Source organism: Bactrocera dorsalis, unplaced genomic scaffold (assembly GCF_023373825.1).
Source record: "Bactrocera dorsalis isolate Fly_Bdor unplaced genomic scaffold, ASM2337382v1 BdCtg148, whole genome shotgun sequence".
Lineage (NCBI taxonomy): Eukaryota > Metazoa > Arthropoda > Insecta > Diptera > Tephritidae > Bactrocera > Bactrocera dorsalis.
The window spans coordinates 436-13,538 of record NW_026038199.1 but is presented as its reverse complement, the minus strand read 5'-3'; the positions used below and the strand labels follow the sequence as shown (position 1 = coordinate 13,538).

Below are 13,103 nucleotides of genomic sequence, written 5' to 3'. Positions count from 1 at the left end.
ACTGCGTGGGAACGGATAGTAAACAGTTCAGTAGTTGCACTTCTCAAACCGTCGGAAAGATCTTTGACATTAAATGAGAAAGTGAAAGTCTAGTGTTGCCATCGACGTCATCTAAAGCGTCTAGGAAACGCGCAATTTCTACGGAGTCACCTTTAAAGAAAGAAGTGTTAGGTCTATTTGTTTGAATGGCCAAGCGAAGAGGTGGTGTTGACGGAGACTTTGTTATTTTTTCTGAAGACACAACTCGAATTCTTCTGTAGTGGATGGTGTTAAGTCAGAGAGTCTAATAGTGTCGCGATAAGGCGCCGAGTGTACATAACCTCGTTTGATGTGGGGTCCATTAGAAAGCGGATGTTGTTGGAATGTTTGTTTATGTGGCCATGCAGGGCTCGTGGCGTAGGTTGTCTATAGGCGACACCAAAAATAAATCGGTTACGTCCCACTACTTTCCAATGACCACACAGGTGTTGCATATTGGAGCAAAAATATAAATTGGTTTGCGCTCCCTCTTTCAGTTTGTAAACAGAATCTTTGGGTTTAGTGCGGGGAGTGTTTGGTTCCGTGCAATGAACCGCCGATTTTTAAACTTATCATCGCAGGACGCCAGTCTCCAGAACCACCTGGTTAATTGCTCTTAATTTGGAATAACATCTCGAAAATGTATAGCTCAGATAATTCGTGGTTCTCAGTTTTGTGTTCCGAATAGCCCCTGCTAATCCATTGCTCCTGCTACGGTCCAACTGCATTCCAGCAGCCTAATTAACCCTGTTCGCTTACCAAGATTGTTCCCAAGTTCAAGTTAAAACTTCGCATTTCCTTTCATTTGGTTCTTTATTAATTACTATTTAAATATTTTTATTTTTTGTATTAAATACTACACATTTCACTTATTTATAATTAAATTTAATTGAAAATTGCTTTTCAATTGTATCGCTTAACGGTTAAATACATTATTTCATATTAGAGTGCAGTTCAGGTATAATAAGCTCATGTTAGCGAGGGTCTTGTTTGTGCCTTAGTTAACGAAAAAGGGAATCCATGTTGAGCATACTCAAAAATACGGGGTTCAAGGGTCTTATAGACCCCTAACCGCACACACCATGGACTTCCCTCCAGTGATTGGGGTCTTTTAGTATACTGTCATTGAATATCTCCTTTTATTCGCTTCGAGTGTGCGTAGCAGTCGGGGGAGTTTCTAAAAGAAATTGGAACAACAACGGGAAAGCGTACCCGAAGTTTGATGAAAGTAATATGCTTGGACCAGATAGTTCGATAGCGTCTATTACAACTGAAGATATCTAAATACACGTTTCTGTATATTGAAGGGCAAGGTACATTGTGCTTTTGATTGACATCAGTGAGTGGACGAAAGGTGTCTCTGTAAGTTATCTTATTTGAATGAAAACTCACTGCCATAGGATCTCACCGCAGAGGTGAGTTTCGACAGAAAAAGCTTAACGATTTTGATTGTAATCTGACAATTGCGATACTCGTTTGCATTCCCCTTTCTTACGACAGCTTGTGCTACCTTCACGACCTTCAGGGAGGATAACTGTGGCATAAGCTTTTACTAGGGGTATTCTTCGAACTTCATTCCGGGCATGGCCAGCTCCCGTTTGGGGTCGTCGGTGCCAATGCGCACTCGCCTAACACAGTTTGCTCAGTTTTCACTTCGAACCCTCGTCTGTCGGAAGTGGTGCTGTGGATTATCGGTAACAAATATGAGTTTAACAAGCACGGGCATTATTGCTTAAGTTCGTCTCTGACTAGTTAGTTACACGCATAAAAAAGAACAAAATACAGTTAACACATCGAATACATCAATTCAATGGAGGCTCACAGTTATTTATCTTACAAACACACATACGTAAATAGGATCCAACAATGTTGCAAGAAGGTCCGCAATTGATTAATTACATGCTGACTTTTAGGACTCCATTTTGTTTTGCTTATACATATGTATTCATTAATTCATAGGTACATACACACACACACAACGGATTTATTTTGATGTCAAGATTACTTTTATTTTTTCATATTTTTTTCTTCTAATTTAAGGTAACATCTTGAATATTTTTTACTTTGCTTCTGGAATCGAAGCGAAGAAACAAAATTTGCAAATTTTCCTCAATTTGCAATCAAATATCTTTTTACTCAAGCGTGCGGAACTATCGATGTGCAGCGGTCCTAACCTCATTTTGCACCGATTTGTATGATTTTTTTTAATTTTTTTTGGTATTTTTTAACGCTTATGATGGTTTATTCTACTTGGTTCTGATGATCTCCTCTCACTTCGATTGTGCAATGTAAAACGGTAATTGTATTCTTACAAGTATTTCAATATTTCCTTACTAGCTAATTACAATACAGTTGGATTTGTGTGAATAGATTTCCTGTGTATGTGTTTACGATTCCACACCCATACAAACGCATTTCTACATAATGAGTGTGAGTATGTATGCATAAATGGGATTATTGGCATTTCTGTTGTTGTAACTAACCAAGAATCGCTGGTGTATACATACATATGTATAGGTAAATACGTAAACCCCTTAGCCATCGATTCAAGGAACGGATGAACCAGCTTTGTTCGATTTCAATCTCTAAAATTTGAGCTGAAAACGGTATATGGTGAAAGTTGGTCGACGAGTGGACATCGTAAGGTATCTTTTCAAAAAATATGTATGTACTATATACCTCCATAATGAAATAAAATGGTTGGCTACCTAGTCCCCGTTAGGAAGGTAAGGGTTAGCAAAGTTTTCGTCGACATCGTTTAACGGAAGGCCCAAGAAACTTGGTGTTTCGACGGGGTCGGACCATTGGGAGAGGGGTGCTAGATGAGTGGGGTTAATGGGGACATATATTGGGTATGTCGGGGTCTATTCTGGATAAGTAGGAATTTAACCTGCTACAGTATCCAGAACGAAATTGCGCAAGCGTCACTCTCGTTTTTCGCGGCAACTCGAGCTCTTCGTCTGCGATGTGTGGTGGTTTGACTCCGAGTACGCCATTCAAGGGAGTCGGTGAAGGTGTAGATGGCTCCACTGTGAATGGCGGTCAATGCTTGTCGGAAGTTTGTTGCGTCCGAAGTGTGGTCGAAGTACTATCTAATGTCGTCGACGTAATTGAGGGATGACCTCTTGATGTTCCTAGGAGGCGGTTCCGCTCCAAGCAGATGTCTGCAGGGGTGATTTCTGCGAAAACATACCAGCAGGAACTGTGTGGAGAGGAATTCATTACGCTTCTTAACTGGGAGAATACGGACCTCACTATGAGGCGCTCGATAGGAGACATCAAGAGGCATTCTGTCGTAGCCCGAGGTGCTGTGTTCTGACAAATCTGAAGCTTCCTCATCTGCGTTCCATTGCATCCAGGCGACCATATTGGTGCGGCGTAGTAGAGGAAATGGTTATGACCGCTGGTTGGCTGATATATTTTCATCTCAACTAATTCACATAACGGTCCAGTTTCTATACTATTAGTTCAAGTGCAATAACAACACGATGCCTAAATGAAGCTGCCGTTTGTGGTTAAACATCTCTGCGGCAGGTTGACGGAACTTAGGGACATGGACTCATATATGGGATCGTGTAGCCATCTAAAGGTGGATGCACATGCTTCGCTGACCGACCAACTGATTTAACATTCCTGTCAAAATCCTTCCCCATAAACACTACTGAGCACAACTCACTTAATGGGTTGATATGTCAACTAACTCTCAAGATGATTGGCGGGTTTTACTTGGTACCGTTGCTCGGTAGTATGAAAACACTGAACCTCTGGTGGCAACGAACAAAACTGAAGCAAATAAACGACCAATCGCTATGGAATTTTATAATTTCCATTGAAGTGCACGCCCTTCTCAATTCTACCGTTATTTTAGTTCATGTTTTTTACTTTCAACTTATTTTGTTTTCTTTTTTGTGGCTGAGGATACATCGCTTTCTTGTCGCAAATATCTATGCTTGTGTGTTTGAGTTAGAAATAACGGAAAATAACGGTACAAATGGAGTGTATTTCTATCCCAAATATGTGTTGATTTTACCCATCAATAATTTTGTTAATTTTTAATATTATTTTTAATATTCTTGTTTTTATTTATATTTTACTTACGTCGCTTACAACTTCTTTGTTAAGATCATATTAATTGTTTAATGGCTCTGCTATAAACCAGATGTACATAATATGCTTTGCAATTAAAAATAAATAATACAAATTATTTTATTTATAACAAATATGTTTCATGTATGTATGTGTGTGTGTGTGTGTGTTTATCTTCGCAAAACCTAGAGGACCTCGGTCCATTTCAAATGAACTACCACCTTTGAAGTGTTCGCACTCTAATGTTTCTATCTTTCATATTGTATTTTGCTTTCTCCCGCCTCTAGTTCTCTAGTTCTCTCATTAACAATCTCGTAATGGCCTGCATCGCTGAAACTTTTAATTACACTAATAAATATGTTTATGTTTGGTTTTGTTTTGTTTTGTTTTGTTTTTACTTTTTGTTGCTTTTAACTATTTACTTTTTAAGGTTTATATTCGCCTCGACGGCTCACTATGCTGAGACATCGTGTGTTCGCTTACTTCTTATTCTTCTTCTTCTTTTTGCTCTGGTTGCGAGAGCAGCGTTTAAGCATTTAAATTAACTGTTTTTACTTATATTTGTTGTTTTTGTTTTCCAAAGCTTTTGCTTGAGAATGGCAGAAAAGCAGTGTGTATATGTATGTTTGTAAGCAAAAGAAAAGTTCTCAAGCGCCTGGCTCACACCCACCACTACTTCCCATTTTACAAACTATAAAAACAACAAGTAAAAATAAATTACAAGATACACTTTACTTACTTTACCAGATATGCTTGTATGTATGTATGTATGTATTATATGAGTGGATACGCATGCATATGTGTGTGTGTTTGTATGTGGGCGGCGAGCGCGTGCATCCCGGCGCGAAATGCTGTTGTCCTATGGGCTTCCGCTTCTCAGATGTCGGAAACATACTAGCCTTATGTCAGTTCCGAGAAATCTATCTGAAACTCCTTCCGCGATTGGAAGAAGTCTGACGTTTTCTGTCTACTTCGACTCCGGACGGGAGTCTCTGCCTTTTCTGACTAGCTGAGGCTCTTTGCAGGGATGTATTAGCTTGTGTGGCGCTCGCCGCAGATGTTTTCACTGATAATAATATATAACAGTACATACATACATACAAACATACATAGGCTTACTTTACTAGTATACACATACATATGCATAAGTACTTTTTTGCTTCAAACTTATTTCTTGTGCTTACAATTCAATATGTTTTGTGAATAAACATGGACTTGTTTTGGTCTAGTATTATGCTATGCTGTTTTAGTTGTTGTTGCTGTTACACTTGATGCATTTGTAAATTCTGTTTCTGTTTCTGTTGTTACTTTAGTGATTGGTTCTCCCCTTCTTTGACTTTTAACATGATTGACTATTGTATTTGAGTGCGCTGCTCTTAATGTTGTTACTGTTGTTGCTGATGCTGCCGCTGCTGTTGCTGTATTCCTAACTACACGTACTAATGGCGTCTGCTGCAGCTTCAGTTGGTTTTTAATTAAATTATTAATGATATTATTAGTAGATTTATATTGCCACCGCTTTTAGAGTGACATTGTTGTAGTTGTAGTTCTTGTAGTTGTTGTTGTGTATGTGAACTTCGCACGTGAGCGCTCGTGGCGGTCAGTGTGTGTGTGCGTGTGTGTATTCTTAGTTGTGTGTGTGTTTGCTTGGAACTCAGACTTTTTATCGTGTATCGCTAATGTTGTTTTTGGTGCCAAAGATTTTGATAAGCTGCGTCTCGTAGTCGTCAATGTTGCGCTTCATGATCTCCATGCACGGGCCCAGCAAGCGCTCGAATGCTCGCACCTCCAAGACTAAATAATGGGAGTAGAGAGAATTGTGAGCAGAGATTATTCAAATGTGCTTATCGAAATTCAAAAGTTTATTCAAATATTTGTTGTTGTTGTTTTATTATTTGCTTTTAGTGTGCCCGCATGCACAACACTTTTCCGCTGATTTCAATTGCCAATTAGACACAATTCTTATGTTACAAACACTTCTTCACTCGCATGCTTCAGTTCGTTGAAGTAGGAATAAGAGAATATATGTCCAAGGCAAAACAGAAAATTCATAAATTCATAAAATAAAACATAAACTTAAGTACAAAATTAACAGATTCCTATTTACAGAATTAATGGAAACACAGAAAGAGTTCAGCACCTCACAAGCAAGTTCATACATACATATTTACAATTCTAACGGGATTTATAAATGCGAGCGAATCTTCACTGTTGCGACTGCAGAATGTGGTCAATTAAAGTTTTGGTGTAAATATATTATATAACGGCATATATGAATAACAAAAAATAACTGTATTATTTCCGAAGGTTTACAAGAACTAAATGATTGAGTTCTGCTGCGAAATTTTTTAAGGAACCAACACCTCTTCAAATGTGGGTTTTAAGCTGAATTTTCAAGTTTGCTATATTACGAAGCCAAAATTATTTAAATTATTTTTATTTCCATGTGAAATTGCAGAATTTGGAGTATTTTCGGGTAAGATTTGAGAAGTTTTGAATTAATTTTAAAACATTTTCCATTAATATAATAACTCGAGAGCTTTTGATTTAAGCAAAATGCGTGGATTGCATATGCAAAAGCCGTTAATTTCAATTTTCAGATTGGAATGTTTTGAGGTAACTTTTTTTGAGATGAGGGGACCAACATTTCCTGGTATCGGCATGCATTTACAGAGACTAACTCGTCTGGGCAACAATTCTGACATTGCAATCCCTTGAAATAGAAGCGTACTGAGCTGTCAATCGCAGGTCTTGAAGACGTCTTGGTACGGAGAGGCAGGCAGTTATTATCTTTCGACTTACACTAGGAGTTACGATATTTCGTCGTCTTGAGCATTGAGCACTAAAATACCGAATGCATATTTTTATACAAAATTCTACCAAAAATGTTAAAAATCGGTTCATGTTTTCAGTGTGGGTGTGTTTATATGTATGTGTAGCATACAGTTAAGGCAGAAAGTGTTAGAAGAACCGTTACCATTTTTTACAGTTATTTTAAACCTAATTTCCATTACTTTAGCTAATTAACGGTATTTTTCTGTCTAACGGTAACTGTGCTTACATTCAAATGTTATTCTTTTACAAACTGGTAAAAGGTAGGTGTTGTTGTTGTTAAAACACTGTGTATGTATGTGTGTGTGTGTGGTGAGGATATATTTTACCCAATTGGACCAAGTGTCTCTTTGCTGTTTTCTAATTGTTAATCGGTACTTGTGTGTGTTGGTTGATTGTGTTTTTCAAAACAGTGTAATCCGTTGTCCAAAATTAGAAGCTAACATGCGCCGTTATTTTATTCTAATTATTACGCAAGCCTTACCAATGCAGCTTTTAGTTGACCTTGGCTCCAAAGTGGTGATGAGAATGACGGTGGAAGTGGCAGGGCATGTAATGTACCTAGAACTTATGGGTCTGCCTTCTAACAGCAACTACTGACCTAATTATTTACGCTTTAGTGCTTTTCTAACACCTTCATGAGTACTTGAAGCAAGGGATACACTTGTGCTCACTTTGCTTTTCTATTTTCTTTTATGTAACAATTTAATAACAATAAAAATAATAATAAAATTTAAAATATAAACTGCCGTCCGGTCGGATCTCGTAAAAAAGCTTATTAGACCTCTGTCTAACTATCCCGAATTTTAAATTAACAAGGTTGGCATCGAAATTTAAATTAATTGTCATTAGAGGTACATATGTATAGGATCACAGAATACATTTTTAGAATTTAGAATTCTGAATGGAGGTCTCGCCAGGTATTACATTTGAAAATGCTTTATTCTCCTATTTCCAGAAAGAGTACGAGTATACTAAACTACTATTTAAAAAGTCTTACTTTTTTGCCCACAGTATATCAGCTCTATCTTTTGCCAGTTTTCATAACTTGAAATAATTGTAAATTTTTTTTTGTTTTGCATTTATTTGTTTGCATATAAAGCTTACAACATTGACTCAGCGTTAGTCGAGTGCTTGCTTAACAAAAACAGAATCTATTTAGAAGCATCCATTGCGTTCTGGATTTCAATGGAGGCTTGTACCACCAACACCGAGTGAACGAAATTCAACAAAAACGTGTACAGAAAACTACTGTCCATATATACATACATAAGAAAAGTGAAAGATCTTCAAAATATATTCTCCCGCGCAAGATTCGATAACTGTTCTTCATAGATTTCTGCATTTCGCTTGAGCACATCCGTAAGGAACCCGAGTATGCGCTCGAAAGCGCTCTTGTCCAAATCTTTCACGCATTGCCAAGCACAAGTCGATTCAAGCATTTGATTGTTATATTGTTTATTGGGATTTATTATTGATGATTTTTTTATGGAAAATTCAAAGGGTATTAAAATAAATTTGTGGATAAGAAAGTTAAAAAGAAAGTTTACTTTTAAAATGGAAATGAAGAGTATTCGGTTTTTGCATAAAATTAATTAATAATAACAAAAGTAAAGCAATGAAAGCATGAACTAATATTAAAATGAAAAAAAAACAACAAGCAAACGAAGTGGCTCTACAATTTAATGCCCTGCAGCATTTTCATATTGTCGTAATAAATGCGCAAATCATCGTCCAGGTAGCGGTAACCGCTAATCCCGCTCTCCAACAAATTCGCACATTTGCCCAACAAACGCTCGAAGCAATCGGTGTCTAGGACTACAAAAACAGGGCCCACGTATCGTATAACAAATCGGGCATATATAAAACATACAGATACAGTTACGCAAGCACAAGCGGAGGAATTTAGAGATACGAAGTTATGCGGTTTAACGAAGTTTAAGGAGTAAAATTAGCAGGGGAAAATTAGAAAGAAAATTGAAAAATAAAAACAAAATGATATTAATAAAGGCTCATAAAGATAAAACATAGGCGGAAAAACAAGTTAATGCAAAAGAGAAATGAAAATAAAATGGCAAACTATATATTTAAAAGGCAAGAGAATACTAAGTACCACATCCACTAGGAAAAGATTTCAGCAAACACATTTAAATACGTGCATACGTACATTTAAGTTCATATGTACATTTCATTGCATAACTTAATGGAAATAGTAAAGTATTAACGGTCATATGTTGATTTGGAAAATTAAAATATAATGAAAAAATATTTATGTTTTGAAAAAATCCATTTCAATGGATGTGGTATAAATGCATAAAAGAGCTAACTTCCAAATATAACAACAAGTTCAGTTAATGTTATGGTATTTTTCACTTACATGCAACTTTGACATCTCCATCGGCATAGACGGAAGCAGCGCGTGGTCGGTGTGTAACCAAAGCCAACTCGCCGAAATATTGACCTTTACCTAGGCGCGAAATCTCTATCTCCTTGCCGTCTTGATCCATTTTCACCGAAACATTGCCATCCTCTATGAAGTACATGCCATCAGCGACGTCACCTGCAAGGAGTAAACGATATAATTTTGTAGAGATTTGAGCGCTTTCTGGTTAGTAAATTCGTTCTCCCAACCTTGTTTGATGATTCTCTCATTACTGGAGAAGTGCTTGGAAACCAATGCATCGGCCAAATTCATGCGCTCATAGGACTAAATGAAAATATTGAAAAATTAAATCAAATAAATTCTTGTATGTAAAGAATGCTTCTTCTTCATTATGAGTACTAAGCGTATGGTTGCTCACCTTCAACGCTTTCAACATTGGTACACTGTCCAATAGCGTCTCGTACATTTTTCGCTTTTTGAAAGCGGACTTCAATAGAATGCGGCGGAACGTTTGACGGTCCATGGCCCAGAGTAGGCCCTCTGTGACAGCCTGTATGGAGGCGGCTCTGAAAGCAATCGAAAATTATTACATAAACGGCTGTATTTTAATGTTAAGCCTTAACCAGAGCTGGTTTCCAATCTGATCACCCATTTTAATTTAGTTGCATGCACATATGCTTGTAACAAACAATATGTGTGTGTGTGTGGAGGGCAAAGGTAAATCGATAAAATGACTTTTTAAGTTTATTTTAAGCTTTACTTCCAATTGAATGAACATCTATTTTCAACTTTAACGCCTCCTCCCATAAAAACGATGTTTTACACACACACACACACACACACACACACAGCTACATGCGAACACATGCTTGCCAGCTATCGGACACAAGCACGCACACAAACTTCTCTCGGCCAGGTTGTAATAAGGATAATTAAGGCACTAAACTCCAGCATTTTTTCTCTTCAATAAGCTTTTGTGCACCAAAAAGGCGAAAAATGTGATTTCATTAATTTAATGGGAACATTTATATCTTCTATAGAAAGCAAGGAATTTTTAGTTTGTTTTGCCTTTATGAGCAGCAACTTTTATTCATCATTTTAATGCTAATTGCCAGTTTAGCGCATATAATTTTGAAATAAATATTTTTAAACAAAACTTTAAGCATTTTTATAATAGAAATATTTATTTATAATTGCGCTGTACTTGTACTAAAAATATAAATCATGAACCACATATATAAATGGAGTGTTCACTCACCTTGGTACGTTGTAGAGCAATGCCAATTCACCGAATATTCCAGTATTGTCGTAGGTGAAAATATGATCACCATTACAAATTACTTTGTAAACTCCACTGATCAGTTTGTTCGTGCAGCAAGGCAGATGAAAAGAGAAAAGAGGTGAGAATTAAGTAGTTAAGAGATGAGTATAATTAAGTATTCTTATTATTTGCTGGAAGTAATTTAACAAAAAAATTAAGTCTGTTGCAAGCTTAAATCACAGTTCGAACGACTGCCGGACTTGATGAAAGAGCTATTCATGTCTCCAATTCACCCAGATATTTTACAGCGCTTGCCAAGTGGCTACATATTAAACACCATATAAATTGACGGATTTGATTTAAATGAAGAAAGCGCTTCCAAATTCGGGTAACACAATACTTAGAGTTATTCGATCGTCATTAAATGTTTTATAAGGCTACGAGATGGTGAGAATTGTATATATTCGAAACTAAATTTCAGTCTCATACATTCATTAAGAGGGTATTCTAATCTAGAAATTAAAATCTTTTTTATATTCAAAGTTTAACTATTCAAAAGGATTTTTCAATCCAAATTCTTTTTTGGTGTCCAACCTGCGAACTAGGAACCGGAACTGAAACTTTAAATGCGTTTTCCTAGAAACTGTTTTTCCCAAAACGATACCCACGATTTCAAAGGTTCTACTGAACTAATTTAATTGAAATTTTTTAGAGAGTATTCTTTATAGAACTGTCTAGAACTATCCATATCTCAAAATTTCAATTTTCAAAAAATTAAAAACAATCAAAAAAATAGTTAAAATTGCTTCTTGTTCACGCTCTTTCCTAAAATTTGTCTTTAGATTCCAGCACAGTCAACGTGCAGTCTGATGGAATTTGGGAAGTTGCGGAAACACCAGTACCAAAGGACCTAACATTGAAGCTTCTGAACTCAACTGGACGTTACTTTTAGCTGAATAGCGACAACTTGTATGAGATGCTTCATCATTTAAGTCAGTTCACCAAATCAAACCATGGTTACTTAAATGCAATAAACAAAAAAGTCATTCCATTTTAATTTCATTTATAGGAAAGCGGAATAAATTTGCATGAGGACGGAGCCCGTTTAGCTCACTCACTCACCACTCGGCCTGACATTACTATAATTGAAATACAATACTCACGACTCAATAACATAGAAATTATCGCCGTCATCGCCCTGGCGAATGATGAACTCGTCCGGCTGCACTCGCTTCTCGAACATGGCGTCCAATACTTGATTCATCTGCGAAAAAACAAAATGTTTGAATGTAGATACATATGTATGTATGTGGTGCAGGAATTTGCATGTCTGTCTATTTTTGTATTGAAACATGTGTGACCTATTTCATATTTGAGAATAATGAAGAACAAATCGCTCATTTGCTGCAAGACCGGCATAAGTCAAAAAATCGATTTTCCAGAAACCGCGTTTAAAGTTTTCACCTGACTACAACCTTACACGGTGACTCCAACCCTACACCTCTTCTCAAGCGATATAAGAGGTATTCATATGAATTTTTCACTCAACATGAAGTATGATATAACGAACAATTCTGCAGCATTAACTCAAAAATCACGTTTTTTGATTTATGCCGGTCTTGCAGCAAATGAGCGAAATATTGAAATTTATGAGTGTGGGACTATGTTTTTTAGAAGTGTTGTATTGTTCGAATCTATATATTTTAGTCTCTCTACGGGAGAAAAATTGTTGAGACCAGCTTTGAAAATTCATATGTATGTACATATGCATTTATTTCTTGCCACTAACCGACAGTGGAAATTCATGTTCCATACGAAAGCGTCGTCTATCTTCGGTTTCTTTGTGTTGCTGTTTTTTTTAAATACAAATTTGTTTAGCGCTCAGCAAACAGGTGTTGCAATCGTATGCGTCTGAGGTTAGGTTGCATCGAACGTAGTGCTTGCATTCGTGGTTCTAAGTGAATTACCTTATTAATGGCCAACCTGCGTGAGGAAACAAAAGCGTTCTTTTTGCGATGCTCTGTCTCTGTGTGTTCATTTCAAGCGCAAATGAAATGGAATTCGACGAGATGCATATGTATGTATGTGTGTGTTTGTGTCGCTGATGGCTCGCACTCACCTGCTCATCGTCCAACGAACGGAACAACAGTACATTCTTCACCGAATCGGTTAGACGTGCACGCTGCTCATCCGATTTGGGATAGACCTTGCGTTCGGCCTCGTCATCGTCGGCGTCGTTTTCTGGATCATAGGCTTCGGCAAATACGGATTTGCGGCGTGTGGTAAAACGGCGAACTGGCTCTGAAAATAAACGAGAAAACGAACAAAATTAGCGCCTTGGCAGGAAGAAGACTTTGGCATTTTAATCGGCAAACGGTCGTTTGAACCCCAAAATAACAAAATTTTTATTCTTAAATTCAGAGTGTGGAGAATTGTTGGGCGCTGGAAGTCTGAACACAGCGTGTACTTTCAGCACTCAAACCCCACTAACGATTTATATTTGTATACTATGTGAGTGTGTGC

The 13,103-nt window shown here is 37.1% G+C and overlaps 1 protein-coding gene across 4 annotated transcripts; it reads right to left on the bottom strand.

Annotated features, from left to right (window-relative positions):
* Nucleotides 1–4,076: 4,076 nt before the first annotated feature.
* On the bottom strand, nucleotides 4,077–12,881 carry LOC105230601 (cAMP-dependent protein kinase type II regulatory subunit; the record flags this gene model as incomplete). 4 transcript variants are annotated; one of them, XR_007423598.1, is given in 8 exon segments in its annotated part: nucleotides 4,077–4,795; nucleotides 5,289–5,898; nucleotides 9,314–9,496; nucleotides 9,568–9,643; nucleotides 9,738–9,885; nucleotides 10,578–10,673; nucleotides 11,744–11,844; nucleotides 12,700–12,881. XR_007423598.1 is itself a non-coding variant. In XM_049461868.1 (7 exon segments), coding segments are annotated over 7 exon segments (917 nt in total), but the record flags the coding sequence as incomplete, so codon positions are not given.
* Nucleotides 12,882–13,103: the final 222 nt, after the last annotated feature.